The sequence below is a fragment of the Ranitomeya imitator genome, chromosome 7 (assembly GCF_032444005.1).
Source record: "Ranitomeya imitator isolate aRanImi1 chromosome 7, aRanImi1.pri, whole genome shotgun sequence".
Taxonomy (NCBI): Eukaryota; Metazoa; Chordata; class Amphibia; order Anura; family Dendrobatidae; genus Ranitomeya; species Ranitomeya imitator.
The window spans coordinates 45,474,356-45,501,124 of NC_091288.1; the positions used below are offsets into that span (position 1 = coordinate 45,474,356).

General features: G+C 43.9%; 1 protein-coding gene and 1 long non-coding RNA gene across 3 annotated transcripts; both read left to right on the forward strand.

The window, feature by feature from the left end:
* Window positions 1-2: 2 nt before the first annotated feature.
* Window positions 3-16,823, forward strand: SCRN3 (secernin 3). Of its 2 annotated transcripts, none has more exons than XM_069733172.1 (8): window positions 3-244; window positions 10,085-10,254; window positions 10,991-11,172; window positions 11,252-11,451; window positions 12,069-12,281; window positions 12,525-12,687; window positions 15,440-15,620; window positions 16,494-16,823. In XM_069733172.1, exons 2-8 carry the CDS (start codon window positions 10,099-10,101, stop codon window positions 16,632-16,634), a joined length of 1,236 nt encoding a protein of 411 aa, XP_069589273.1. In that variant the 5' UTR covers window positions 3-244; window positions 10,085-10,098; the 3' UTR covers window positions 16,635-16,823. The 2 variants fall into 2 exon arrangements, with proteins under 2 accessions (XP_069589273.1, XP_069589274.1); XM_069733173.1 differs by having other exon boundaries at window positions 73-244; window positions 12,072-12,281.
* A 4,764-nt stretch (window positions 16,824-21,587) lies between these two features.
* Window positions 21,588-22,964, forward strand: LOC138644601 (uncharacterized). Its single transcript, XR_011314629.1, has 2 exons — window positions 21,588-21,768; window positions 22,641-22,964. It is a non-coding gene; the product is annotated as an uncharacterized lncRNA (long non-coding RNA).
* Window positions 22,965-26,769: the final 3,805 nt, after the last annotated feature.

Below are 26,769 nucleotides of genomic sequence, written 5' to 3' on the forward strand. Positions count from 1 at the left end.
TCAGAGGTCACGTGGCTGCGAAAGTCACGTGACTCCATATAATTAATAACGAGTGTGTCGCTAATGCTGGGCGTTCTGCGTAGTGCTGACAGAGAGTAGGAGCAGGGTGCACTCAGATACGGGCTGTGTGGAGAGAGAGCCTACACGTGGCGGGGCAGCAGCGGGCAATCTACAGGGTGGTCCTGGGGGTGTGACAGGGTGCAGCAGGCGGACCTTGGTGTGAGTCACGGTTGATCCTTTGGGGGTGAGTATAAACATGCGGGATGTCACATGACTATCGTCAGCGTGTGCTGCAGGTGCGGGGCTGACACTGACAGCTCGGGGCCCCTCCGCCTTTTATAGCAACAAAGCTACAGCTATATAGATATACACACGCATATATAATCTTACGTAGTCTCAGTTATTATGTAGATTATAGCCCCTTATTACACCGTGCCCTCGCGTGTTATATACAGCACCATCCGTTATTGTACCGTGCCCTCCCTTGTTATATACAGCACCGTCCCTTATTATACCGTGCCCTCCCTTGTTATATACAGCACCGTCCCTTATTATACCGTGCCCTCCCTTGTTATATACAGCACCGTCCCTTATTATACCGTGCCCTCCCTTGTTATATACAGCACCGTCCCTTATTATACCGTGCCCTCCCTTGTTATATACAGCACCGTCCCTTATTATACCGTGCCCTCCCTTGCTATATACAGCACCGTCCCTTATTACACCGTGCCCTCGCTTGTTATATACAGCACCATCCCTTATTGTACCGTGCCCTCCCTTGTTATATACAGCACCGTCCCTTATTATACCGTGCCCTCCCTTGTTATATACAGCACCGTCCCTTATTATACCGTGCCCTCCCTTGTTATATACAGCACCGTCCCTTATTATACCGTGCCCTCCCTTGTTATATACAGCACCGTCCCTTATTATACCGTGCCCTCCCTTGTTATATACAGCACTGTCCCTTATTACAGTACCCTCCCTTGTTATATACAGCACCGTCCCTTATTATACCGTGCCCTCCCTTGTTATATACAGCACCGTCCCTTATTATACCGTGCCCTCCCTTGCTATATACAGCACCGTCCCTTATTATACCGTGCCCTCCCTTGTTATATACAGCACCGTCCCTTATTATACCGTGCCCTCCCTTGCTATATACAGCACCGTCCCTTATTATACCGTGCCCTCCCTTGTTATATACAGCACCGTCCCTTATTATACCGTGCCCTCCCTTGTTATATACAGCACCGTCCCTTATTATACCGTGCCCTCCCTTGTTATATACAGCACCGTTCCTTATTATACCGTGCCCTCCCTTATTATATACAGCACCGTTCCTTATTATACCGTGCCCTCCCTTGTTATATACAGCACCGTTCCTTATTATACCGTGCCCTCCCTTGTTATATACAGCACCGTTCCTTATTATACCGTGCCCTCCCTTGTTATATACAGCACCGTTCCTTATTATACCGTGCCCTCCCTTTTTATATACAGCACCGTTCCTTATTACACCGTGCCCTCCCTTGTTATATACAGCACCGTCCCTTATTACACAGTGCCCTCCCTTGTTATATACAGCACTGTCCCTTATTACAGTACCCTCCCTTGTTATATCCAGCACTGTCCCTTATTAGTGCCCTCCCTTGTTTTATACAGCACCATACCTTATTACACAGTGCCCTCCCTTTTTATATACAGCACTGTCCCTTGTTATATCCAGCACTGTCCATTATTAGTGCCCTCCCTTGTTATATACAGCACCGTCCCTTATTATACTGTGCCCTCCCTTTTTATATACAGCACAGTCACTTATTATACAGTGCCCTGACATGTTATATACAGCACCATCCCTTAATACACAGTGCCCTCGCGTGTTATATACAGCATCGTCCCTTATTATACCATGCCCTGACTTGTTATACACAGCACCGTCCCTTATTACACAGTGCCCTCCCTTTTTATATACAGCACTGTCCCTTATTACAGTGCCCTCCATTGTTATATACAGCACCGTCCCTTATTATACCGTGCCCTCCCTTTTTATATACAGCACTGTCCCTTATTACACAGTGCCCTCCTATGTTATATACAGCACTGTCCCTTATTACAAAGTGCCCTCCATTGTTATATGCAGCACCGTCCCTTATTACAGTGCCCTCCCTTTTTATATACAGCACTGTCCCTAATTACACAGTGCCCTCCCGTGAGATATACAGCACCATCCCTTATTACACTGCCCCTCCCATGTTATATACAGCACTGTCCCTTATTATACTGTGGCCTCCGTTATTATATACGGCACCGTCCCTTATTACACAGTGCCCTTCCTTTTTATATACAGCACTGTCCCTTATTACACAGTGCCCTCACATGTTATATACAGCACCGTCCCTTATTACACAGTGCCCTCCCATGTTATATACAGCACTGTCCCTTATTACACAGTGCCCTCCCTTGTTATAGACAGTACTGTCCCTAATTACACAGTGCCCTCGCGTGATATATATACAGCACCGTCCCTTATTACACTGCCCCTCCTTGTTATATATAGCATCGTCCCTTAGTACACAGTGCCCTCCCTTGTTATATACAGCACTGTCCCTTATTATGCTGTGCCCTCCCTTGTTATATACAGCACCATACCTTATTACACAGTGCCCTCCCTTGTTATATACAGCAGTGTCCTTTATTACACGATGCCCTCTCTTGTTATATACAGCGCCGTCCATTATTACACAGTCCCATCCCTTGTTATGTACAGCACCATCCTTACATATCGGATTATATAGCACCCTCTTTTTTATTACATGCTGTCCTGTCGTTGGATGTATAACTCAATAACTGCTGATGGAGGAGCTGGTGGACTGGTCTTCTAATCAGATGCTGCCCCATCAGCAGTCCTTTTATATCTAATAAGAGCAGACTATGTAATAAAGAGAGGGCATTTTGAGTAACAGAAACAACGAGAATATGCTATGTAAGGGACGGTGCTGTATATAACAGAGAGAAAGCTATATGTTAAGGGACTGCCGCATACATTACTACAAAGGATGGTACATAATAATGGACGATGTTAACATAAGATGAAACTATGTAACTAAGGATGGTGCCATGCATAATAAATGAGTACACTATATACTAAGGGACTGTGCTATACATAATAAGGCTACATTTGTGTATCCGTGTGCATGGTCGATGTGCTGTCCGCCTTTACAGACGCATTCAGCATCGGATCAGAACTGAACATTCTCTGACCCTCGCGGATCTCATTCTCAGCTGTGATTTTCATGGATGTGTGAATGTATCTATGAAACTAAGAGTTCATGAGCCGTCCAATTAAAACAAAAAATAAAAAATCTGGCTGCACACGGACATTTTACACCAGGGGTGTCAAACTGCATTCCTCGAGGGCCGCAAACCATGCGTGTTTTCAAGATTTCCTTAGCTTTGCACAAGGTGCTGTAATCATTATGTGTGTTGGTGATTAAATTATCACCTGTGCAGTACAAGGAAATCCTGAAATCATGACCTGTTTGCAGCCCTTGAGGAAGGCAGTTTGACACCCCTGTTTTACACAAATGTGAGAATGTGGCCGCAGGGATTTCACAGATAACATTATCACTCCACGTCACAGTGCAGATGCAGAATAATATCTACATCCAGGCACTTATCGCTGACATCTCGTCTGATTAGTCATTTTCTGCTGTTTGTTCTCCATCTGATCAGACCTTCATGTCAACACCTCCCGGCCACGACTCCTCTTGTCACGATGATCGTCGCAGCCTTGAAATAACAAGGTCGCATACTGTACATTGTATACATACATGTCTCCCCCGCACTGCACCCCTGAATACAGATATGGACCCCACCATTAATACACTATTAGCCACGCTCCAGTCAAAATATAAAGTGACAAGCTGCACTGTGCCCCCCATTAACTACAATCTGCTTCACCCAGTAATATAAATTATTCCTTCTCTGTGACTCTCCCCAATTAACTTTAAAGCAATATACACACATTGCGTTTTTGTTACAGAAAATATATAAGGTTTTACAGTACAAGCGAAGTGAATGATGTCCCTGAAGTTTCATGCACACGCTGCCTACTTTTTCCTTGCAGATTAAAATCTGCATAATGTCAATTCTTGCAGCGTCTTTCACCCATACAAACAAGTGGAGGAAAATACGCAACATAAACATGTAAAACTATGGCAAAAAAATGTATTTTATGCAGCGTTCTTCCTTAGGACATTAAATTAGGACAGAGAATTTTCTGCTGCAAATCCTGAATGTGTGCACATAGCCTTAGTCCCTGTCCTGTGCTCCCCCCATTCATTATAAGTAGAGATGAGCAGACCCGAGGTGGAAACGTCAGCGTTCGTACCGGACAGTTAGTGTCTGATGCCAAACATGGGGTTCTCCCGCAAGTCCGTTGTAATGTTCAGAGTTCCGGGGGAAGTCTGTTGGAGGGAGAGAGCATTTTCCAGCTTAAAAGTCCAGGTCCCCGTTTTCAATGGGGTTCTGGTTCAAGTACAGGTATTTTCTGTTACCCCAACTGGTATTTGGAATAAAGTTCGGGTCGGGTACCAGAAACCAAACTTCCACGGGTCTGCTCATTCCTAGTTATAAATCCTTGATAGCATCATAATGAATTTAGGGGTGGGAGAAGACGTTAACAGATTCTTAAAGGGAACCTGTCAGCAGGATGGTGCTCAGTAACCTACACACAGTGTCAGGTCGGCGCCGTTATACTGATTACAATGATACCTGGTGATGAAATCTGTCTTGTGGTTGTTGTGTAATCCTTATTTTCAGTTTGTAGTTAATGATATGCTCATGCTCCGGGGCGGCCTGTGGGGGTCTTCATGTGGTGCTCTGATTATTCATAATGCGGACTGCTGACAGGTCACTGATCCCTCACTGACCTGCCCCCGTTTACATAATTAATATCTGTACATGCTTATCTGTGCTAGGACTGATTCTTTTTAACCTCTTTATTAATGAGCTTGTGGATGGGATTGAGAATAAAGTATTAATCTTCACTGATGACACCAAACTATGTAGGATACTAAAATCTGATCTTCACATTACAATATTGCAAAGTGATCTGGATAAGATGACTGAATGGGCAAACACTTGGCAAATGAGGTGTAATGTAGAGTATTGCACCTGGGACGGAGCAATCCTATTGCTGCATGCACATTAAATGGGAGTATACCCAGGACTAACGAACAGGAGAAGGACTTGGGTATTCTGGTTACATGTAAGCTAAGCCGCAGTACTCCATGTCAAGCAGCAGCTACTAAAGCAAACAAGATTTTAGGGTGTATAAAAAGAGTGAAAATCCCGCGATCCCAACGTATTGTTACCCCTTTATAAATCGCTTGTGAGGCCACATCTAGAATACGGGATCCAGTTTTGGGCTCCACATTTTTAAACAGGACATTCAGAAGTTAGAATCAGTTCAAAGGCGGAAACTAGATTATTACAAGGGATGGAGGCCTCTCGTATGAGGAGAGGTTGGAAAAGTGGGGCTTGTCTAGCTTAGAAAAAAAACATCTCTGAGGAGATCTCATTTACATGTATAGATATAAGGTATGTGTGGCCAGTACAGAGGAAGACACATGGCCTGGTCCTTCCAAGGACCATACTGGGGACCAGGGAGAGCTCATTACGGGTAGAAGAAAATAGGAGCTAAACAGGAAAGGGTTCTTTATAGTTAGAGCAGTGAGATGTGGAATGCCCGAGAGGTAGTAATGGCCGACATTATAACAGCTTTTATACAAGAGCTGGACGAGTTCCTTGATACATGTAACATTGCGGGTTATAGATAACTTGGTGATGAATTGTAGAATTGGTGGAGAAAGGTGGAACTTGATGGACCCATGTAAGAAAGGTAAGGCAGACATCTGTGGGCTGACATTATCAGCCTGCAAGGTCCATGGTTATTGGGCTCTACCCAGACTAAAAATACCAGCCCGCAGCCTTGCCACATGACTTGGGACAGAAGCCACCTTTCCCTCCCCTCTGTTCTAGCCCAGATTACTGGCTGCAGAGGGAGGACAACTAATGCTGAAGATTATGTGAGCGGAGCCGCCCGGCTGTACGTGACTGTGAAGTGTCAGAGCATCAGCACAAAGGTCTATACGTTGTCGCTGTGTGTGTATATGTATATGTGTATATATATATATATATATATATATATATATATATATATATATATATATATATATATATAGTAGCTGCCTGCATGGATGGGCCGGGGGCTTTGCTGGGGAGCAGTGGTCTGCAGCTTGTGGCTCTCCAGCTCTTGTGAAACTACTAGTCCCAGCATGCCATGTAAGCTACTGAATATAATGGAGGCAATAGCTGGAGCGCTTCCCGCTGCGGTATATGAGCTGTGTTTGCACTGTGCATACAGCAGAGCTGTGTACATGCATGTAGCAGCGCCGGGTATTTAAAGGGGTTCTCCACTCACATGAAGCTGTAGATCCGTCCTCCGTACAGGATATTGGGAGCGACACCTGCCCCGATCCCCTGTGGTCTATTCCAGAGAATAGATGCTGCAGCGACATATTGATCGGCGCTGTAGTGTTCAACTACATAGAATATATAGCTATGGCCATCACCAAAGTGAATGACAGCATATTGGTGGGGGTCCCGGACCCCCGTGATCTGATACTGATGACCTCGCCTAATGGTTATCAATATCCTATAACCAGAGAACCTCTTTACATTGTGCCTGTCACAGCTTCTACATTACAGCATGCGCAGGGCCTAGTGCGTCCCCATGGAAATAATGAGGGCACCTATCAGACATTTCCGGTATATACTATGCCTAGGCAGTATATAGCTGTTATTGGCATAGCCCTTTCATTGCTAGCTGTGTTTTATTTCCTTAGTTATAAGGGTATGTTCACACTAAGTTTTTTGTTTGTTTGTCATATGGATTTTTTTGTTTGAAGAATGCTTGTCCAGTAATTATATAACCTTTTTTTCAAGTTTTTAGAGCATTTTTAGGCGTGTTTTTTTTTTTTTTTTGTTGGTGCATAGGATGTTTTTTTGTTCTGTTGATTCATAAAATTAATTTGGAGTGTTATGTTTTCGCCACACTGAAAAAAAACTTGGGTGAAAAAAAAAAAAAAAAAAAAACAGCGCCATGTGCTGTAAAGTTGGGTCCAATAGGAGACTTATAGAGTAATTTAACTTTTTTTTCTTTAGATTGTTTTTTGTTTTGCAAACAGATTGATTGGAGTCTGAGTTCTGAGACCCCCCACTGTAACATAGTTAGTAAGGCCGAAAAAAGACATTTGTCCATCCAGTTCAGCCTATATTCCATCATAATAAATCCCCAGATCTACGTCCTTCTACAGAACCTAATAATAATTGTATGATACAATATTGTTTTGCTCCAGGAAGACATCCAGGCCTCTCTTGAACCCCTCGACTGAGTTCGCCATCACCACCTCCTCAGGCAAGCAATTCCAGATTCTCACTGCCCTAACAGTAAAGAATCCTCTTCTATGTTGGTGGAAAAACCTTCTCTCCTCCAGACGCAAAGAATGCCCCCTTGTGCCCGTCACCTTCCTTGGTATAAACAGATCCTCAGCGAGATATTTGTATTGTCCCCTTATATACTTATACATGGTTATTAGATCGCCCCTCAGTCGTCTTTTTTCTTGACTAAATAATCCTAATTTCGCTAATCTATCTGGGTATTGTAGATCTCCCATCCCCTTTATTAATTTTGTTGCCCTCCTTTGTACTCTCTCTAGTTCCATTATATCCTTCCTGAGCACCGGTGCCCAAAACTGGACACAGTACTCCATGTGCGGTCTAACTAGGGATTTGTACAGAGGCAGTATAATGCTCTCATCATGTGTATCCAGACCTCTTTTAATGCACCCCATGATCCTGTTTGCCTTGGCAGCTGCTGCCTGGCACTGGCTGCTCCAGGTAAGTTTATCATTAACTAGGATCCCCAAGTCCTTCTCCCTGTCAGATTTACCCAGTGGTTTCCCATTCAGTGTGTAATGGTGATATTGATTCCCTCTTCCCATGTGTATAACCTTACATTTATCATTGTTAAACCTCATCTGCCACCTTTCAGCCCAAGTTTCCAACTTATCCAGATCCATCTGTAGCAGAATACTATCTTCTCTTGTATTAACTGCTTTACATAGTTTTGTATCATCTGCAAATATCGATATTTTACTGTGTAAACCTTCTACCAGATCATTAATGAATATGTTGAAGAGAACAGGTCCCAATACTGACCCCTGCGGTACCCCACTGGTCACAGCGACCCAGTTAGAGACTATACCATTTATAACCACCCTCTGCTTTCTATCACTAAGCCAGTTACTAACCCATTTACACACATTTTCCCCCAGACCAAGCATTCTCATTTTGTGTACCAACCTCTTGTGCGGCACGGTATCAAACGCTTTGGAAAAATCGAGATATACCACGTCCAATGACTCACCGTGGTCCAGTCTATAGCTTACCTCTTCATAAAAACTGATTAGATTGGTTTGACAGGAGCGATTTCTCATAAACCCATGCTGATATGGAGTTAAACAGTTATTCTCATTGAGATAATCCAGAATAACATCCCTCAGAAACCCTTCAAATATTTTACCAACAATAGAGGTTAGACTTACTGGCCTATAATTTCCAGGTTCACTTTTAGAGCCCTTTTTGAATATTGGCACCACATTTGCTATGCGCCAGTCCTGCGGAACAGACCCCGTTGCTATAGAGTCCCTAAAAATAAGAAATAATGGTTTATCTATTACATTACTTAGTTCTCTTAGTACTCGTGGGTGTATGCCATCCGGACCCGGAGATTTATCTATTTTAATCTTATTTAGCCGGTTTCGCACCTCTTCTTGGGTTAGACTGGTGACCCTTAATATAGGGTTTTCATTGTTTCTTGGGATTTCACCTAGCATTTCATTTTCCACTGTGAATACCGTGGAGAAGAAGGTGTTTAATATGTTAGCACCCAAAATCTCCCCAAAAGGTGCACCATGCAGGATTTCATGCACACAGCGGGGTATGGGTTCATTGGGGAGCATATGCTATGAAGCTGATGTATAGGCTATAAAGCCTCTGTATCCTTCATTGCCGTGTCTGCGCCCTTGAGCCCTGCCCCTCTTTGGGGAGATTTCGAGTCTCAGGACCTGAACCCTTCTCCCTTTCTTTAAGGGCACTCATATCTTTAAATAAAAGTTATAAATGTTTAGTTAGTTTTTAAGTGTTTTTTTTGTGTGACTTTTACATCAGAATCTGCTCCAAAATCAATGTAAGCAGACTTTTTTTTTATGACTTTTTTTTTCAGCAGTATCTGTATCCCTTTTCTTCATGGGGGGATCCAGCGCCCACTCCACTGCTCAGCTCTGCACCCGTCTTCAAACATGTTGAGGACTTTGGAGTTTTATGTAGAGTTGGACCAAGTGGCACCAGAGCCCACTTTTTTTTTTTCTCCATGCAGCTGTTATTTTAAGGCACCTAGAAAAAAATAGCCTCTGACCACCCATAGTAAAACTAATATAGGTGGTCACTAATGGGAATTTTTTTTTTTGTTTTTAAGAAGCCGCAGTTCATCACTGCAGGTCTAGCTTGACAATCAGACACTATTGCCAGGATAAGCTGTGGTCAGCCTCATACTTCCCCAGGAGGAGCTGGTCTGCATTTATCAGTGAGTGTATGGAGTAAAATAGGACAATGACTACTTTGTGTGATGCAGTGGTACACTTCGCCAGCAGGTGGCAGCAAAGAGCAATCGGCAAAATTCAATGTGTAGATGAATGCAAGTTATGGGCCGCCCCTTTAAGAATGAATGTTGATGGACTAGCAGCAAAATGATAAAAAAACAACAAAAAAAAAAAAACAACACAATCATTAGGGTTGGGGCATGAATGTTTTTGTATTTCATACATCCAGCATTAATGGGCATTATTAGAGAACATTGTACGATAACATCATAAAACAAAGTGATCGGACTCTGCTGTTATCAGACAGGGAGAGTAATATAAAACTCATTATTTTTTCCTATTCTTTTCACCTGCAGACTATAGTGACAAGATGGATCCCTGCTCCTGTGACACCTTCATTGCTTTTCCACCAGCAACAGTTGGCAACAGAATTATTTTCGGAAAAAATTCCGACAGGCCGAGTGATGAAGTCCAGGAGATCGTGTATTTCCCAGGACAATCTTATGCCCCCGGAGAGAAACTAGAGGTATGGAAATTATTGACTCTTTTTTTTTTTTTTTAAATAAAATATTAATTGGATCAAGAAAAATAAATACCTTAAATACGTAAATAAATAATAATAAAAAAAAGTTACAACTTTAGTTGTAAATACAAGGTCATAGAAGATTTATAGGAAATAACAAAAAGTTGGGTTTGGCTGATACTACAAGGCCCCGTTCACATTGCGTCCTTCGTGTACATCAGCGCATGTGGCAGGCGAGGTGCTGACGTACCCGCAAAACGTACCAAAAAGAAGTGAAGGACAGCATCCAATCCGGGAGAAATATCAAAAAGTTCTTTATTGTGACAATTGGCAGAATAAAGAACTTTTTTGATATTTCACCCAGATTGAATGCTGTCCTTCACTTCTTTTTGGTACGTACTTTTCCATTGGGTCCAGTGGAGTTAGGACTTGCATCCCCATATCTGATGTGCTGTCGGCTAGTTTCTAACTTGTGGAGTACCCGCAAAACGTGTCTATAGGGCTCTGATATGTGTCCATATGCCCTTGGCAATTGCTGACTAATGACGCCCCCAGATGTGCTCAACGGGGGCCAAGTCCAGAGACGCTGCAGACCTCTTTCATACAGTGGCATCATGACTTGGGGGGCAAATACTTTTGTTACTGCAGGTGTGGAGCTTTGATGCCATGTGATTGTACATAGGTTATATATGACATATTGCTCCTTTTTTTACATTTATAATATTACTTTTGCTCCCAGTGCACGTACATCGAAATCGAACAAGCGGAGAAGACCCACGCGGTGGTTTTAAGTCGCCCATCCTGGCTGTGGGGAGCGGAGATGGGAGCTAACGAATTGGGCGTGTGTATCGGAAACGAAGCCGTATGGGGTAAAGAGGAGATCGACGATGACGAGGCTCTTCTGGGCATGGACCTGGTCAGGTCGGGGAGTGAACGCGTTACTTTTACTGTCAGAAGCAGCAGAGACCGGGTTCTTGTGATGCCGATGTGTATCCTCTAGGTTAGGTCTGGAGAGGGCGGACACGGCTGAAGGAGCGCTGGATGTGATCGTCGGCTTGTTAGAAAAATACGGTCAAGGCGGCAACTGCATGGAGAGTCCGATGTCCTTTACTTATCACAACAGCTTCCTCATAGCCGACAGGAGGAGTGCGTGGATCCTGGAAACGGCCGGCCGGTATTGGGCCGCGGAGAAAGTGGACGGTAAGTAATGGGTGCAGCGCAAAGGCGACTTATTAGATGGTAATATATAAAATGGAATAATAGTTGGAGAATCCATAGTAAACCTCCTTTTTGGCTGCTTCCACCTGTTTTACCTAAAGTCCCCCATACAATGTAGACAGCTGATTGTTCGGTCTGCGCCTGTCTCGCCCAACTCTTACATCCGTGGGAGCCCTTACTCTGCTGAGTGCTCTCATGTTCTTTAGGAGAGACATCGCTTGTGGCGGCTTATCTCCCACCAGCAGACTTGTTGGACCAGTCTCTGCCCTGACATCATCTGTCAGGGGGCCCCCACAGGCTGTCGGCTAAACCCATCGATATCGGTGGGTTCGTCTGACGTTAGTCCAATGCTTATAGTTGCCTTCCGATGTGTGCCAGCTCCTCAGACTGCCATATGCGGTGCCCAGCGGTAATCTATGCCACTGTTCCGCTCATCACAGCCGTGCATCTGACAGCAGGGGGCAAACCCGTCTCTAGTCCCGGACACCCCTTTAATTATATAATTATAAGTAGACCCTCCTATTTAGCATGTACCCTTATGAACTTTCCATGAAAACCTTTCATTGAATGATATTATCTAACTCTTTTCTTTTATAAAGAAGGTATAAAGAATATATCCAACAACCTGTCCATCACCACCAAAATTGACCGTGAGCACCCTGCAATGAGGGAGTACGCAAAGACGAAAGGCTGGTGGGATGGAAGAAAAGAATTTAATTTTGCAGCCGTGTATTCCTATTTCAACCCATCCAGATCTTCGTCCTCTGGGGACAGATTTTGTGAAGGCTACAAACTGCTCAGGAAATATAAAGGTAAGTTACATAAGTGCGTCTCTGTACCAAACAATCGGCTTTTGCTGTCATTTCCGTCAGGTCCCAACTACATAAACTGCATAATAATTGGTCGTATTTGATGTTTGCATTTTATTTATTGTAAAGAGGATTGTACGGGTTTGTCCACATTCGTGCTATTATATTGGCTGATATCATTATATATAAATGCTGGCAACACGGGACTTCCATGAGGTTATTGGGAATCCATCATACATCTTCTAGGAAACCTGACAGCTGAAGCCATGATGGAAATCCTATCAGACAAGCCAAGTGGCATCAACATGGAGGGCGGATTTATGACAACTGGAAGTATGGTCTCCATTCTGCCGCAGGATCCGAGCCAGCCATGCTGCCACTTCTTCACTGGAACCCCTGACCCTGCCAGGTAGGTCATCAGCAGATACTCGCTCTCCCTACATCACATTATGCCCCGGCAATTCCTTTTCTTTGGTTTTCTTATTGAAAAATTGCATCCATAGTTGATACGATACACTTTATTGATCCCGTGGGAAATTATGGTATCAATAAAGTGTATCGTATTATATCAATAATGTCTGATTTTTTTTTTTTAGGCAAGGCAGTCTGAAAATGCACAATTTATCATAGCGTTTGCTAAATATTAATATATCATAAGTGTTGACTGAAAAGTTAATCATAAAAACAAGGAGCAATGAAAGCAAGGGGAGGCCAATGAGCAACACAAAATAATCAAAATAAGAGTACAATACCAAAGGTAGCCACCAGATGGCAGAATACTACCAAGTAGTACTGATAACCGGTATGTAAAGGCAGATAGCCACAAAGTTAACCCATTACTTGCCAAATTAAAATTTTTACAAGTACGGATTTTTCAGAAAAGGGCGTCCCAATATTCCATTAAAAATGACAATGACATGATTTCCTATTTTGAAAACATTCATTTTACAAACACAACACAAAAAATTGGACCTAATTATAAAATCTTAGTTGCTAGAAGCTAAAGATTAGGCGTCCCAAAAAAAGGACATTGGTAGATAATGGGCTAAGGGGAGCCTGTCGCCTGAATAAACAATGTTAGCCTGCAGATCTGGCAATGATCTTCAAGTTAATAGCATTGTGAACCTGCCTGGTGCCTGCACTTAGTCCCCCGCTGCCGGGAGGAAATTAACGTTATTTCTCCCGGCAGCATCATGGTTTCTGCCGGCGGCGCAGTGCCTGTACAGGTTCAGTCGCTATTCTGTGTTGCCGCACCCCGGCAGCTCAGCATAAGGGCCGGGTGTTAGTCAGTGCGGGGGTGCAGTTACAGCTGCCGCTCTATATACACAGATCTATGACTGAAACCGGGACACTGATGGAAGGACTAACGTTAATTTCCTCCCAGCAGTGTGGGTCTATGTGCCGTGCCAGGCAGGCTCACCACACTTTAAACCTGCAGATTAGCCCCTTATCTGTAGGTTAATAGCGTTTTTTCAGGTGACAGGTTCCCTTTAATTACAATGAAATTCTGCAAGTTAGATATATAGAAATTAGGTGCAATGTTATACACAAAAAATAAAATCAATCATTAAAAACAAAGATACATTATTATTCAGACATACCCAAAATAATAAGACTGTGTGTCACCACATCAGCCTCCACCTCAGACCCTGACGCGCGTTTCGACCCTACTTCATCTGGGGGGGGGGGGGGGGGGTGTTTGATAAATCTTGTTTAATTTTCAGACTTTCTAGTCTGTGTATGCCACCTATACGTTTTGCTTACTTTATACAGCACCACAATTTTGGCGCATTATATTGGACATTAAGCCATGACCCCTTTCTGATAAGCCACATTTTCATGCAGCGAGACCACGGCCCATTATTCTGACAAGTCGTAAAGTGTCTAAAACACGTAATAAATTCAGTACAGATCACAAAAGAAAGTTTTTGGTTTACAAATTAGGGCAGAATTGATATATGTGCTCTAATATGCGTGCACGTCATAATTTGATTTCAGTGTTTGTTCAGCCTCCCCCTTATGGGATGATGTGAAAGCCTTTCTTAGGGGAATGCTTATTATAGAAATGTTGAGGGTTGAATCCAAAACCAGAATCAGAGGAGAGATAGTGGCCTGTAAAAGTTTGGGCACCCCTGGTCAACATTACTATTATTGTGAACAGTTAAGCAAAATGAAATGATCTCTAAAAGGCCTAAAATTAAAGATGACATTTATATTTATTTATTAATATATAGTCATTTTTTTCCATTTTAAAAATTACAGAAAGGAAAGTGGGGCGATTTTATAAAAGTGCATATTTCCTCTCCATCAATAGAGAATAAAAATGGGTGGGGGCACAGAACTCTTTATGACCATCCTTTGGCCGAGTGTACGCTTTTTTTTTTTTTTTTGGTGTTGGTCAACTTCTGAGAGCCATCGCTAGAGGACAGCACGGTCCAAGTTCAATCCCAGCTCATGCGCTCACTCCGGATGCTGTGGTTTCTTGGACTCCTTTTTAATAGTGGTAAGGGAATTTTAGATATTTGGGCATTAAAGTGTCCAGAGACCTGCGCTCCATTAATTCTTAAAGGGGTCGTCCAGAACATGAACATTGATGGCCTATTGCATGCGTCTCGGCAGATGTCAGGTCATAATGTTAGCGGTACTAGGGTTACCCCCTCATCGCAATACAAAAATAATAGAGGTCATGGGCTACATACGGTAAATATTATTTACACCCACAAGCACATGAAAACAGTGAGGACCTGAGAAGATCTGGAAGCTTAAGAACGTCCACCATATCTCCTATTTGATACCGTTTTCGATGTGGAAGTGAGTGCGGTATAATCCTAGGACGCTCACTCCAGCGCTCAGGACAGCAGCTCGGCAGTGGACGGACACCACTTAGTGTAGCCCGCAGACGACTTGCGGGGGTCCGTGCTGCAGGTATCATCGCTACTAGAATATTACCGCACTATAATCATTTACTTGTGAACCTGGAGGGACACTTTAAAGGCAAGATGGATCTGTCCTGCTTATTCAGGTGCAATACCCTATTTATATAAAGCCGACATTTTTGCTCTTACAGAACCATCCCTTCTATGGATTTAGTGGACGCCTTTAGTTCGATAAACCATAAACTTGGTTCTCTCTCTGCTTACTAAATTATTGTTTTTCTCTAGATCTGTTTTCAAGCCGTTCATCTTTGTGCCTCAGATTGCTCCGTTTGTAAGAACAGCGTCACCCCTATTTGGCGCCGATGACCCCGTCAAACAAAAGCCAAGATTCCAAAAGAAGCCCGACAGGAGCCATGAACTATACAAGAAACACAAAGATGCACTCGTGTCCATGAAGACATCACAGGTACAATATAACCGGTCTAAGGGGGATGTGATGATTTACGCTTTATAACCACGAATTCACACACTGCAGATTTGTAGCCAAACATTTCTGTGGCTCATTTCCCTTTATCTGAAAATGGATTCCAGAAATCCATGCACGTGTGCAGGAATAACCCCCATTCACATTTACGGAGTGAAAGTTGAGGTTCTTGGAAAAAAAAAACCTGGGAGGGGGAGTAAAACTGTCTCTGCCGCTGCTCTCCTTGTGTCTTAATGTTGCATAGATGGCACAAAGAACTGCGCTTAGTGGCGCTGGCTCTCTGCTCAAGCCGCTCAGCTCGGTTATTGGCTGCAGCGGTGTCGCGTCAACGCTGCAAACAGACAGCGGCAAAAACTTGTAGATCTAAACAGGTTTTAAAAATGGGTAAGACCCTTGAAAGAGTACTTATCATTTTCAACTTTTTTTTTTCCATAAATGCTACTACCTAATGTGTAGCAGATAATATAATTACCGCGAGCCCCTAACAATCACTCAAAGACTCTTTGCTCAGCAGACAAAATTGATAATGTTTGGCTAAGTGGATAAGTTTGGTGCACAAAAACCTGAGCCTAAACTCCACTCTGTCCACAGATTCATAGACTTTCCGTGGCGCTCTTACACAGCAGAACTTTTTTTTTTTTTATTTGAGTGATGAATTGGGCTGTTGAACCCCAGATACCCTCTGATCTGCTACATAATAAATAGTACCCGTTATGTAAAAAATAAAATGAATGAAAGGATAGGTATTCTGTAAACAGGACAGGCTCATAATGGTCTGTAGAAAGTTGCATTCAGGAAGTGGTGGTACGACGTCGTGTTTAAATAAATCCTATTTTATTTATTTTTTTACCTAAGGAGTTGCTGAAGAAGATGAAACATTTCGAAAAAAAGAAAATTGAGGAGGTAGAAGAGTTTCTTAAAAGCAGCACTGATCGCGCAGGACTTGCCCCACTGTTTGCCAGTTGTGTTGAAGAGGAAATGAACCTTTATACATAAAATGTTAATGCCGTGTTGTGGTATTTCTCCTCTAACCTACATCGGCCTTCCAAGTCTTGCTGTGAATATAGTTTCGATAAGGAACTTATGTTGTAGACATTACCGCTATCTGATTTTGTTAGACTTTAAAGGGAATGTGTCATCAGAAAGAAACCTCCTGAATAAATCAGTTGTTTGTTTCCTTTTTTATTTTCAGATCATGATCTATAGAAAAAAATAATTCAGAAAACTTTCAATTTTCACACTTGCCACTAGGCCTAATATAAACTCTTCATTCCTTTGCTTTCAGTAAAGCCTCATGGACACTAGCAACTAAAGGCTGACTCGTCTAAACTTATGTAATCAGCATTCTTTAATTAAGGCAAATGTCCTTCTGACAGGAGGGGAGTTGGTCAGGACATGACCTATTGTAAATGGTGGATCTGGTGTCATCTAGAGGTGTTATTGGTCATTGTACAACAGGGGGAGGAGGTGAGCTGTGACATCCCCTATTGTGAATGGTGGATCCTGTGTTATCTACAGTCATGGCCAAAAGTTTTGAGAATGACACCAAAATTATATTTTCACATGATCTGCTGCCCTCTGGTTTTTATTAGTGTTTGTCTGATGTTTATATCATATACAGAAATATAATTGCAATCATATTATGAGTACCAATAGGTTATATTGACAGTTAGAATGAGTTAATGCAGCAAGTCAATATTTGCAGTGTTGACCCTTCTTCTTCAAGACCTCTGCAATTCTCCCTGGCATGCTCTCAATCAACTTCTGGACCAAATCCTGACTGATAGCAGTCCATTCTTGCATAATCAATGCTTGCATTTTGCCAGAATTTGTTGGTTTTTGTTTGTCCACCCGTCTCTTGATGATTGACCACACGTTCTCAATGGGATTAAGATCTGGGGGGTTTCCAGGCCATGGACCCAAAATCTCTATGTTTTGTTCCATGAGCCATTTAGTTATCACCTTTGCTTTATGGCAAGGTGCTCCATCATGCTGGAAAAGGCATTGTTGGGCGTCAAACTGCTCTTGGACGGTTGGGAGAAGTTGCTCTTGGAGGACATTCTGGTACCACTCTTTATTCATGGCTGTGTTTTTAGGCAAGACTGTGAGTGAGCCGATTCCCTTGGCTGAGAAGCAACCGCACACATGAATGGTTTCAGGATGCTTTACAGTTGGCATGAGACAAGACTGGTGGGAGCGCTCACCTCTTCTTCTCCGAATAAGCTGTTTTCCAGATGTCCCAAACAATCGAAAAGGGGATTCATCAGAGAAAATGACTTTGCCCCAGTCCTCAGCAGTCCACTCCCTGTACCTTTTGCAGAATATCAGTCGGTCCCTGATGTTTTTTCTGGAGAGAAGTGGCTTCTTTGCTGCCCTCCTTGAAACCAGGCCTTGCTCAAAGAGTCTCCGCCTCACAGTGCGTGCAGAAGCACTCACACCAGCCTGCTGCCATTCCTGAGCAAGCTCGGCACTGCTGGTAGTCCAACCCCGCAGCTGAAACAGTTTTAAGATACGGTCCTGGCGCTTGCTGGTCTTTCTTGGGCGCCCTGGAGCCTTTTTGACAACAATGGAAGCTCTCTCCTTGAAGTTCTTGATGATGCGATAGATTGTTGACTGAGGTGCAATCTTTGTAGCTGCGATACTCTTCCCTATTAGGCCATTTTTGTGCAGTGCAATGATGGCTGCACGTGTTTCTTAAGAGATAACCATGGTTAACTGAAGAGAAACAATGATGCCAAGAACCAGCCTCCTTTTAAAGTGTCCAGTGCTGTCATTCTTACTTAATCATGACTGATTGATCGCCAGCCCTGTCCTCATCAACACCCACACCTGTGTTAATGGATAAATCACTAAAACGATGTTAGCTGCTCCTTTTAAGGTTGCCGTCACACTAGCAGTATTTGGTCAGTATTTTACATCACTATTTGTAAGCCAAAACCAGGAGTGGAACAATTAGAGGAAAAGTATAATAGAAACATATGCACCACTTCTGTATTTATCACCCACTCCTGGTTTTGGCTTACAAATACTGATGTAAAATACTGACCAAATACTGCTAGTGTGACAGCAGCCTAAGGCAGGACTGCAATGATTTTGAAATGTGTTTTGGGGGTTAAAGTTCATTTTCTGGGCAAATATTGACTTTGCAAGTACAGTAATTGCTGTTAAGCTGATCACTCTGACATTCAGGAGTATATGCAAATTGCCATTAGAAAAAATGAAGCAGTAGACTTTGGAAAAATTAATATTTGTCTCATTCTCAAAATTTTTGGCCATGATTGTACTGTATATAGAGGTGTTATCATTCATTGTACAGGAGGAGGAGGTGAGCTGTGATATCACCTATTGTGAATGGTGGATCCTGTGTTATCTACAGTATATAGAGGTGTTAGCTAAGTAGTCCTGTCTGCAATGATGGAGACTTCTGAAGTCAGATATAGAAGAGGAAGAATGAGTCTAGTATACAGCCTGTTTTTATTTTCTTAGTATATGATGTTATGGAGAATTAACCCCTTAATGACCTGGCCATTTTTTGCAATTCTGACCAGTGTCCCTTTATGAAGTAATAACTCAAACGCTTCAACGGATCCTAGCGATTCTGAGATTGTGTTTTCATGACATATTGGGCTTCATGTTAGTAGTAAATTTAGGTCAATCATTTTTGCGTTTATTTGTGAAAAAAATCGGAAATTTGGCAAAAATTTTGAAATTTTCACAATTTTCAAATTTTGAATTTTATTTTGTTAAACCAGAGAGTTATGTGACACTATAGTTAATAAATAACATTTCCCACATGTCTACTTTACATCATCACAATTTTGGAAACAACATTTTTTTTTTGCTAGGAAGTTAAGGGTTAAAATTTGACCAGCGATTTCTCATTTTTACAACAAAATTTACAAAGCCATTTTTTATTAGGGACCACCTCACATTTGAAGTTAGTTTGAGGGGGTCTATATGGCTGAAAATACCCAAAAGTGACACCATTCTAAAATCTGCACCCCTCAAGGTGCACAAAACCACATTCAAGAAGTTTATTAACCCTTCAGGTGCTTCACAGCAGCAGAAGCAACATGGAAGGAAAAAATGAACATTTAACTTTAGTCACAAAAATGATCTTTTAGCAACAATTTTTTTATTTTCCCAAGGGTAAAAGGAGAAACTGTACCCCAAAAGTTATTGTACAATTTGTCCTGAGTCCGCCGATACCCCATATGGGGGGGGAACCACTGTTTGGGTGCACGACAGGGCTCGGAAGGGAAGGAGCGCCATTTGACTTTTTGAATGAAAAATTGACTCCAATCGATAGCAGACACCATGTCGCGTTTGGAGAGCCCCCATGTGCCTAAACGTTGGAGCTCCCCCTCAAGTGACCCCATTTTGGAAACTAGACCCCCCAAGGAACTTATCTAGATGCATAGTGAGCACTTTGAACCCCCAGGTGCTTCACAAATTGATCCGTAATAATGAAAGTACTTTTTTCACAAAATTGTTTTAGCCTCAATTTTTTCATTTTTACATGGGCAACAGGATAAAATGGATCTTAAAACTTTCCTGGGCCATATCCAACAGTGCGCCGTACCAACTCCTTCTGGCCACATGGGGGCAATCAGAATTGTATTGACCCGCTCGGATCTTCTGTAGTGTTTTTGACAGAATCGGGATTTGAGGGAAGGCATAGGTGAGGCTGAACTCCCAGGGTTGTGAGAAAGCATCCATGCCCAGAGCTGTCTGTCCTGTTCAGGGAAAAATATGCTTGTAGTTTGGCATTATGGCTGTTGGCGAATAAGTCTATATCCGGGATTCCCCGAGAGACTAGGGAGAGAAAGACTTACTGATCCAGGCACCATTCTCCCGGATGCACATCCCTTCTGCTTGGGTATTCGCAGACCTCTTTAGATGGACTGCTGTGATAGATAAGAGGTGTTTTTCCACCCAGGAAAAAATTCTTGCAGCCAGAGACTTTAATTTTTCGTATTTGGTGCCTCCTTGATGACGGAAGTACAGTGGTCATGTTGTCGGAGTATATTTTGACATGATGACCCTGGACAAGAACCAATGCGGCTTTAACCCCTTCATGACCTTGGGATTTTTTGTTTTTCCATGTTCGTTTTTCACTTCCCTCCTTCCCAGTCCATCCTTTGGCCGAGTGTACGCTTTTTTTTTTTTTTTTTTTTTGGTGTTGGTCAACTTCTGAGAGCCATCGCTAGAGGACAGCACGGTCCAAGTTCAATCCCAGCTCATGCGCTCACTCCGGATGCTGTGGTTTCTTGGACTCCTTTTTAATAGTGGTAAGGGAATTTTAGATATTTGGGCATTAAAGTGTCCAGAGACCTGCGCTCCATTAATTCTTAAAGGGGTCGTCCAGAACATGAACATTGATGGCCTATTGCATGCGTCTCGGCAGATGTCAGGTCATAATGTTAGCGGTACTAGGGTTACCCCCTCATCGCAATACAAAAATAATAGAGGTCATGAGCTACATACGGTAAATATTATTTACACCCACAAGCACATGAAAACAGTGAGGACCTGAGAAGATCTGGAAGCTTAAGAACGTCCACCATATCTCCTATTTGATACCGTTTTCGATGTGGAAGTGAGTGCGGTATAATCCTAGGACGCTCACTCCAGCGCTCAGGACAGCAGCTCGGCAGTGGACGGGCACCACTTAGTGTAGCCTGCAGACGACTTGCGGGGGTCCGTGCTGCAGGTATCATCGCTACTAGAATATTACCGCACTATAATCATTTACTTGTGAACCTGGAGGGACACTTTAAAGGCAAGATGGATCTGTCCTGCTTATTCAGGTGCAATACCCTATTTATATAAAGCCGACATTTTTGCTCTTACAGAACCATCCCTTCTATGGATTTAGTGGACGCCTTTAGTTCGATAAACCATAAACTTGGTTCTCTCTCTGCTTACTAAATTATTGTTTTTCTCTAGATCTGTTTTCAAGCCGTTCATCTTTGTGCCTCAGATTGCTCCGTTTGTAAGAACAGCGTCACCCCTATTTGGCGCCGATGACCCCGTCAAACAAAAGCCAAGATTCCAAAAGAAGCCCGACAGGAGCCATGAACTATACAAGAAACACAAAGATGCACTCGTGTCCATGAAGACATCACAGGTACAATATAACCGGTCTAAGGGGGATGTGATGATTTACGCCTTATAACCACGAATTCACACACTGCAGATTTGTAGCCAAACATTTCTGTGGCTCATTTCCCTTTATCTGAAAATGGATTCCAGAAATCCATGCACGTGTGCAGGAATAACCCCATTCACATTTACGGAGGGAAAGTTGAGGTTCTTGGAAAAAAGAACCTGGGAGGGGGAGTAAAACTGTCTCTGCCGCTGCTCTCCTTGTGTCTTAATGTTGCATAGATGGCACAAAGAACTGCGCTTAGTGGCGCTGGCTCTCTGCTCAAGCCGCTCAGCTCGGTTATTGGCTGCAGCGGTGTCGCGTCAACGCTGTAAACAGACAGCGGCAAAAACTTGTAGATCTAAACAGGTTTTAAAAATGGGTAAGACCCTTGAAAGAGTACTTATCATTTTCAACTTTTTTTTTTCCATAAATGCTACTACCTAATGTGTAGCAGATAATATAATTACCGACACCCCCTAACAATCACTCAAAGACTCTTTGCTCAGCAGACAAAATTGATAATGTTTGGCTAAGTGGATAAGTTTGGTGCACAAAAACCTGAGCCTAAACTCCACTCTGTCCACAGATTCATAGACTTTCCGTGGCGCTCTTACACAGCAGAACTTTTTTTTTTTTTAATTTGAGTGATGAATTGGGGACTTGAACCCCAGATACCCTCTGATCTGCTACATAATAAATAGTACCCGTTATGTAAAAAATAAAATGAATGAAAGGATAGGTATTCTGTAAACAGGACAGGCTCATAATGGTCTGTAGAAAGTTGCATTCAGGAAGTGGTGGTACGACGTCGTGTTTAAATAAATCCTATTTTATTTATTTTTTTACCTAAGGAGTTGCTGAAGAAGATGAAACATTTCGAAAAAAAGAAAATTGAGGAGGTAGAAGAGTTTCTTAAAAGCAGCACTGATCGTGCAGGACTTGCCCCACTGTTTGCCAGTTGTGTTGAAGAGGAAATGAACCTTTATACATAAAATGTTAATGCCGTGTTGTGGTATTTCTCCTCTAACCTACATCGGCCTTCCAAGTCTTGCTGTGAATATAGTTTCGATAAGGAACTTATGTTGTAGACATTACCGCTATCTGATTTTGTTAGACTTTAAAGGGAATGTGTCATCAGAAAGAAACCTCCTGAATAAATCAGTTGTTTGTTTCCTTTTTTATTTTCAGATCATGATCTATAGAAAAAAAAATAATTCAGAAAACTTTCAATTTTCACACTTGCCACTAGGCCTAATATAAACTCTTCATTCCTTTGCTTTCAGTAAAGCCTCATGGACACTAGCAACTAAAGGCTGACTCGTCTAAACTTATGTAATCAGCATTCTTTAATTAAGGCAAATGTCCTTCTGACAGGAGGGGAGTTGGTCAGGACATGACCTATTGTAAATGGTGGATCTGGTGTCATCTAGAGGTGTTATTGGTCATTGTACAACAGGGGGAGGAGGTGAGCTGTGACATCCCCTATTGTGAATGGTGGATCCTGTGTTATCTACAGTCATGGCCAAAAGTTTTGAGAATGAAACCAAAATTATATTTTCACATGATCTGCTGCCCTCTGGTTTTTATTAGTGTTTGTCTGATGTTTATATCACATACAGAAATATAATTGCAATCATATTATGAGTACCAATAGGTTATATTGACAGTTAGAAAGAGTTAATGCAGCAAGTCAATATTTGCAGTGTTGACCCTTCTTCTTCAAGACCTCTGCAATTCTCCCTGGCATGCTCTCAATCAACTTCTGGACCAAATCCTGACTGATAGCAGTCCATTCTTGCATAATCAATGCTTGCATTTTGCCAGAATTTGTTGGTTTTTATTTGTCCACCCGTCTCTTGATGATTGACCACAAGTTCTCAATGGGATTAAGATCTGGGGAGTTTCCAGGCCATGGACCCAAAATCTCTATGTTTTGTTCCATGAGCCATTTAGTTATCACCTTTGCTTTATGGCAAGGTGCTCCATCATGCTGGAAAAGGCATTGTTGGGTGCCAAACTGCTCTTGGACGGTTGGGAGAAGTTGCTCTTGGAGGACATTCTGGTACCATTCTTTATTCATGGCTGTGTTTTTAGGCAAGACTGTGAGTGAGCCGATTCCCTTGGCTGAGAAGCAACCGCACACATGAATGGTTTCAGGATGCTTTACAGTTGGCATGAGACAAGACTGGTGGGAGCGCTCACCTCTTCTTCTCCGAATAAGCTGTTTTCCAGATGTCCCAAACAATCGAAAAGGGGATTCATCAGAGAAAATGACTTTGCCCCAGTCCTCAGCAGTCCACTCCCTGTACCTTTTGCAGAATATCAGTCGGTCCCTGATGTTTTTTTCTGGAGAGAAGTGGCTTTTTTGCTGCCCTCCTTGAAACCAGGCCTTGCTCAAAGAGTCTCTGCCTCACAGTGTGTGCAGAAGCACTCACACCAGCCTGCTGCCATTCCTGAGCAAGCTCGGCACTGCTGGTAGTCCGATCCAACAGCTGAAACAGTTTTAAGATACGGTCCTGGCGCTTGCTGGTCTTTCTTGGGCGCCCTGGAGCCTTTTTGACAACAATGGAAGCTCTCTCCTTGAAGTTCTTGATGATGCGATAGATTGTTGACTGAGGTGCAATCTTTGTAGCTGCGATACTCTTCCCTATTAGGCCATTTTTGTGCAGTGCAATGATGGCTGCACGTGTTTCTTAAGAGATAACCATGGTTAACTGAAGAGAAACATTGATACCAAGCACCAGCCTCCTTTTAAAGTGTCCAGTGATGTCATTCTTACTTAATCATGACTGATTGATCGCCAGCCCTGTCCTCATCAACACCCACACCTGTGTTAATGGATCAATCACTAAAATGATGTTAGCTGCTCCTTTTAAGGTTGCCGTCACACTAGCAGTATTTGGTCAGTATTTCTTTATCGCCTCTCATTGGGGGACACAGGAACCATGGGTGTATGCTGCTGCCACTAGGAGGCTGACACTATGCAAATAAAAAGTTAGCTCCTCCTCTGCAGTGTACACCCCACCGACTGGCATTATACTCTTCAGTTTAGCTTAGTGTCAGTAGGAGGTGGACACGGGTCTTTCATTAGACCCTTATCTACCTCAATGTGCGTCGTTTCTTTTCAGGTTTTTCTGGAGGGATACAGGGTGAACAGTCACACCTGTAGTCCCACAAGGTGGACTATGAGTACGGCGTGTACTGCCACCCCGTATCCTCGTAGATCCCACAGCAGGACCAAGAGCCTAGCACACAAACGTGCTTAGAAGTCCGGTCCTGGCTCCGTCCCCCACCCACTCGCCCACCAGAGCCTGTCGGTTGGAGGAGACGAGGACGTCCATCAGCTCCCTGGACGTCTGATATCTTCCCCGGATTGAGGTTAGTAAGGACGGCGTGGGATGTTTTAGGTGAGTATTCCTAGCCCCGGGGTCCCTTGGTTTTCCCTTTTTCTTGGCATTTCCAGGCCATCTTTTTCCCTGGCCTGCTGTCCTAAAGGGGTCCTGGGAATCGCAGATTGCCGCTTTCGCAGCACTTTCCGGGGTTCTTTCCAGCGCGGCTGGCTTTAAAGCTGATATTTTCCTGCGACCGCATGGGGCTTCGCCGCGTCCCGCTCCGGTGGTCGCCACCTTCCTAATTTAGGGCTCCGGCGGCAGCGCTTCACCCTGCTATGCGGCGACTTTGCTGGCTGCCGCGCCACTCTGCACCTCCCAGCCGAGCAGCGCCGTCACCGCGGCTTTAACCCGGCGGTTGTCGGCTCCTAATCTAGGCCCCGGCTTCCCCTGGGCCTACCTCCAGCGGCAGCGCTTCCCCCTTGCTGAGGCGACTTCGCTGCTGCGCCGCTCTCCAGAGGCCGCATCCTCCAGCCGGGCAGCGCCGGCGCCGCGGCCCCCCCCCCCTCAGGCGGTCGCCGAGCTTTAATCTAGGTCCCGGCTTCTCCCGGGGCCTACTTCCGGCGGCTCCTCTCCGCCCACTTCCCCACTACTCGGCGGGCTTTTCTCCCGCCCGGCCATCAGCCCTCGGTGTTGCTCCGCCCACCGGCGCCATCTTAACTACACCCAGTGGACAAGTGCCTTAGCCCACGCACGCCTCTGTGCGCTGCAGTGGACTACTACGGGTATCAGATCCCTTCGGCTGCACCACTGCAGGATCCGCATTATATTCTAAGAGGATTTCTTCCCTGGGGGACCATCTTCAAGCTGTGTCCTGCGTCTGGAACTGCTTCGTCTGCGTGAGTAGCTGCACTGCAGACTGACACTCCCCTCTGCCCCCCCTGTCCCCTAACCTTCTGGCTTTTCTTCAGGGTCTTTTCTTTAAAAAAAAAAAAAAAAAAATGGCTACCTCTAAGGGAGGCCGCTCTCGTCCTCTGTCAGGCCTGCAGCAATTCGATTGTTCCCACCGCCCAGGATCCCCCGGCCGCTCCACTCGAGAGTGATACCCCCACCCCAGGCTGGGTTTCCTCTCTGTCACAATCGGTGGCATATCTAACACGGGTGTCGCTAACTCTTGTGTCCATGCTGGACCGATTACCCCTGCAGGCCCCCGCAGTAGCCAGCGGTCGCAGGAACCTCCGTCGGAGCCTTCCATTATAGGCCGCAAAAGGTCCAGACAGGAACGCCGGTCTGAGTCCTCTTTTCGCTCCATCTCACCACACGGTCCTTCTCTGCGGTTGACTTTCCCCCGGTCCTCCTCCCCTGAGTCAGGCGAGGCGTTCTCTGATGCGCCTTCGGAGGATGTTTCGGAGCTGGATTCGAACCAAATCGCTACCAGGAGGGATATGGTTCAGAATCTCATTGGAGCGATAAATCTAACCTGTGGCATCACGGAGTCCTCTACGGAACCCGCAGATCAGGCGGTTTCGTTTAGACGGGCTAAACCACCTTCAAAATTTTTTGCTCCTCACCCGGAATTCGAGGAGATTATGACCAGAGAAAGAGAGAACCTGACCAGACGCTTTGAGAGGAAAGCGACTTGGCGTTTTAT